Source organism: Oncorhynchus nerka, linkage group LG23 (genome assembly GCF_034236695.1).
Source record: "Oncorhynchus nerka isolate Pitt River linkage group LG23, Oner_Uvic_2.0, whole genome shotgun sequence".
Classification (NCBI taxonomy): domain Eukaryota; kingdom Metazoa; phylum Chordata; class Actinopteri; order Salmoniformes; family Salmonidae; genus Oncorhynchus; species Oncorhynchus nerka.
In genome coordinates this window covers 5,519,918-5,524,917 of record NC_088418.1, presented here as the reverse complement: position 1 = coordinate 5,524,917, position 5,000 = coordinate 5,519,918, and the positions used below count along the sequence as shown (strand labels likewise).

Sequence of the window (5,000 nt, the reverse complement as noted above, 5' to 3'; positions counted from 1 at the left end):
TTAGACAATTAATGCTTTTTTCACTTCAGTTTTTTGTCATGACCTCCTCCGTGCCAAACTGAGACGTGTCTCTCCGTACACACATGCTTGGCTGAAACTGACAGTGTGTGTGTGTGTGTGTGTGTGTGTGTGACTTACTGATGAACTTGTTCTGCATAGCCTCCAGCAGTGCCTGGTGAGCATCTTCACACTGCATGGCAGAAGAACACTCACGCGCTAGCATGGTTCGTATTAGATGTTCCCCACAACCTACACACACACACACACACACACACACACACACACACACACAGGAACACAGGAGGGAGATGCTTATCAATGTATGGGTTATGTATGGGTTATGTATGATTTTTTTTAAAATATCAGTTATGTATGGGTTATGTATGGGTTATGTATGGGTTATGTATGGGTTATGTATGGGTTATGTATGAGTTATGTATGGGTTATGTATGAGTTTTGTATGGGTTATGTATGGGTTATGTATGGGTTATGTATGGGTTATGTATGGGTTATGCATCAGTTATGCATGGGTTATGTATGGGTTATGTATGGGTTATGTATGGGTTATGTATGGGTTATGTAGGAGTTATGTATGGGTTATGTATGAGTTATGTATGGGTTATGTATGGGTTATGTATGGGTTATGTATGGGTTATGTATGGGTTATGCATCAGTTATGCATGGGTTATGTATGGGTTATGTATGGGTTATGTATGGGTTATGTATGGGTTATGTATGGGTTATGTATGGGTTATGTATGGGTTATGTATGGGTTATGAACTCTTTAAATAGACTGTTAATCATATTGGGTTTCTGACTATCGTGATCAACACATCAACATACACTGAGCAACAAAACATTAAGAACACCTTCCTCATATTGAGTTGCTTTCCCCTCTTTTACCCTCAGAACAGCCGCAATAGGTCGGGACGTGGACTCTACAAGGTGTTGAAAGCGTTCCACAGGGATGCGCTGGCCCATGTTGACTCTACAAGGTGTTGAAAGCGTTCCACAGGGATGCGCTGGCCCATGTTGACTCTACAAGGTGTTGAAAGCGTTCCACAGGGATGCTGGCCCATGTTGACTCTACAATGTGTTGAAAGCGTTCCACCGGGATGCTGGCCCCATGTTGACTCTACAAGGTGTTGAAAGCGTTCCACAGGGATGCTGGCCCATGTTGACTCTACAATGTGTTGAAAGCGTTCCACCGGGATGCTGGCCCCATGTTGACTCTACAAGGTGTTGAAAACGTTCCACAGGGATGCTGGCCCATACTGACTCCAATGCTTCCCACAGTTGTGTCAAGTTGGCTGGATGTCCTTTGGGTGGTGGACCATTCTTGATAAACACGGTAAAGAGTTGAGTGTCTAAAACCCAGCAGCGTTGCAGTTCTTGACACAAACCGGTGCGCCTGGCACCTACTACCATAACCCCGTTCAAAAAGCACTTCGATATGTTGTCTTGTTCGTTCACCCTCTGAATGGCATGCAAACACAATACATGTGTCAATCAAGGCTTAAAAATCCTTCTTGAACCCGTCTCCCTCCCCTTCATCCGATTTGAAGTGGATTTAACAACTGACATCGATAAGGGATCGAAGCATTCACCTGGATTCACCTGGTCAGTCTTTGTCATGGAAAGAACATTCTTAAGTGTTCTTAATGTTTTTGCAAACTCAGTGTATAAACACATCTACACTGGCAGGAGAACAGATCAGCCAGAGAGTGAGTCAGAACACATCTACACTGGCAGGAGAACAGATCAGTCAGAGAGTGAGTCAGAACACATCTACACTGGCAGGAGAACAGATCAGTCAGAGAGTGAGTCAGAACACATCCACACTGGCAGGAGAACAGATCAGTCAGAGAGTGAGTCAGAACACATCTACACTGGCAGGAGAACAGATCAGTCAGAGAGTGAGTCAGAACACATCCACACTGGCAGGAGAACAGATCAGTCAGAGAGTCAGTCAGAACACATCCACACTGGCAGGAGAACAGATCAGTCAGAGAGTGAGTCAGAACACATCTACACTGGCAGGAGAACAGATCAGTCAGAGAGTGAGTCAGAACACATCCACACTGGCAGGAGAACAGATCAGTCAGAGAGTCAGTCAGAACACATCCACACTGGCAGGAGAACAGATCAGTCAGAGAGTGAGTCAGAACACATCTACACTGGCAGGAGAACAGATCAGTCAGAGAGTGAGTCAGAACACATCCACACTGGCAGGAGAACAGATCAGTCAGAGAGTGAGTCAGAACACATCTACACTGGCAGGAGAACAGATCAGTCAGAGAGTGAGTCAGAACACATCTACACTGGCAGGAGAACAGATCAGTCAGAGAGTGAGTCAGAACACATCCACACTGGCAGGAGAACAGATCAGTCAGAGAGTGAGTCAGAACACATCTACACTGGCAGGAGAACAGATCAGTCAGAGAGTGAGAACACATCTACACTGGCAGGAGAACAGATCAGTCAGAGAGTGAGTCAGAACACATCTACACTGGCAGGAGAACAGATCAGTCAGAGAGTGAGAACACATCTACACTGGCAGGAGAACAGATCAGTCAGAGAGTGAGTCAGAACACATCTACACTGGCAGGAGAACAGATCAGTCAGAGAGTGAGTCAGAACACATCTATACTGGCAGGAGAAGAGATCTGTCAGAGAGTGAGTCAGAACACATCTACACTGGCAGGAGAACAGATCAGTCAGAGAGTGAGTCAGAACACATCGTACAGCCGAGAGGGGACAGAGATGCATGCCGGTTAGCATGCCTGTACGATTAATCGATTTCAGATCTAAATTGCGATAATGGCATGTGCAATATCCATATCGCATGAGGCTGCGATTTTCTCCTTTCATTGAATGCGGTTCCATGCACACAGTGTGATTATTGGGGATAGAGTCAGATGAATACAATATAGCTTGATTAAAACGTTTAAACACGCTTGGCAAGAAGAACGATTTCCCTAATAATCCTGTTTACAAGGACACATCTGAAATCAGACTGCCTGATGGGACTTTTGATAAATGCAAACGTTCTACCACAGCGACCTTGTTTTTTAGGTTTTTTTTGCAAAATACTTTTTGATTCTGAGTTGCGACATAGAACGTATGTAAGTGAAAACTATTATAAATTTTAAAATGTATTTAAACATTTTAAAGGATATGATCGCGAAAATAACCTACAAAACATATTGTTAAGTAAAAACTAAAAAACGTAAAAATTGGACTAAAATTGACATTGTTTTAATAAACTGCTCAAAAAAATAAAGGGAAAATAAAGGGAACATAAAGGGAAAATAAAGGGAACATAAAGGGAAAATAAAGGGAACATAAAGGGAACATAAAGGGAAAATAAAGGGAACACTTAAACACTTAAACAACACAATGTAACTCCAAGTCAATCACACTTCTGTGAAATCAAACTGTCCACTTAGGAAGCAACACTGATTGACAAAATTCCTCATTTTGACTAAACAGGTGGCCCACCTTCACCTCCCAACTAAACAGGTGTCCCACCTTCACCTCCCAACTAAACAAGTGGCCCACCTTCACCTCCCAACTAAACAGGTGGCCCACCTTCACCTCCCAACTAAACAGGTGGCCCACCTTCACCTCCCAACTAAACAGGTGGCCCACCTTCACCTCCCAACTAAACAGGTGGCCCACCTTCACCTCCCAACTAAACAGGTGGCCCACCTTCACCTCCCAACTAAACAGGTGGCCCACCTTCACCTCCCAACTAAACAGGTGGCCCACCTTCACCTCCCAACTAAACAGGTGGCCCACCTTCACCTCCCAACTAAACAGGTGGCCCACCTTCACCTCCCAACTAAACAGGTGGCCCACCTTCACCTCCCAACTAAACAGGTGGCCCACCTTCACCTCCCAACTAAACAGGTGGCCCACCTTCACCTCCCAACTAAACAGGTGGCCCACCTTCACCTCCCAACTAAACAGGTGGCCCACCTTCACCTCCCAACTAAACAGGTGGCCCACCTTCACCTCCCAATTCTAGACTAAACAGGTGGCCCACCTTCACCTCCCAACTAAACAGGTGGCCCACCTTCACCTCCCAACTCTAGACTGAACAGGTGGATGGATGTCACCAATACATTAATAAGGTTAACAATTGAGGAATGTGTACATTTAAACCAGTTGTGTGAAGCTTTATAAAAAGAGAATAGTGTAAATGCAGGAAGGTTGACGACGTACACTACACACAAGCTGTTTTCAAAATGGGAACCATGTCAAACCCAGACAGTCAACAAGGGAAAGACCCAGACAGTCAACGAGGGAAAAACCCAGACAGTCAACCATGGAAAGACCCAGACAGTCAACGAGGGAAAGACCCATGTCAAACCCAGACAGTGAACGAGGGAAAGACCCATGTCAAACCCAGACAGTCAACGAGGGAAAGACCCATGTCAAACCCAGACAGTCAACGAGGGAAAGACCCATGTCAAACCCAGACAGTCAACGAGGGAAAGACCCATGTCAAACCCAGACAGTCAACGAGGGAAAGACCCATGTCAAACCCAGACAGTCAACGAGGGAAAGACCCATGTCAAACCCAGACGGTCAACGAGGGAAAGACCCATGTCAAACCCAGACAGTCAACGAGGGAAAGACCCATGTAGAACCCAGACGGTCAACGAGGGAAAGACCCATGTAAAACCCAGACAGTCAACCATGGAAAGACCCATGTAAAACCCAGACAGTCAAAGAGGGAAAGACCCATGTCAAACCCAGACAGTCAACGAGGGAAAAACCCAGACAGTCAACCATGGAAAGACCCATGTAAAACCCAGACAGTCAACCATGGAAAGACCAATGTCAAACCCAGACAGTCAACCATGGAAAGACCAATGTCAAACCCAGACAGTCAACCATGGAAAGACCCATGTCAAACCCAGACAGTCAACCATGGAAAGACCCATGTCAAACCCAGACAGTCAACCATGGAAAGACCCATGTAAAACCCAGAC

At 45.4% G+C, this 5,000-nt stretch overlaps 1 protein-coding gene across 3 annotated transcripts in view; it reads right to left on the bottom strand.

The window, feature by feature from the left end:
* tasp1 (taspase, threonine aspartase, 1) overlaps window positions 1-5,000 on the bottom strand; it is a 97,012-nt gene that overhangs the window by 26,351 nt on the left and 65,661 nt on the right. For 2 of the 3 annotated variants that reach the window (XM_065007800.1, XM_065007798.1), the window contains one exon: window positions 139-249. The exons of the other annotated variant lie outside the window; for it this stretch is intronic. In XM_065007800.1, the coding sequence (XP_064863872.1) occupies window positions 139-249 (111 nt within the window). The remainder of the gene's footprint in view (window positions 1-138; window positions 250-5,000) is intronic. 3 annotated transcript variants of the gene reach the window in all.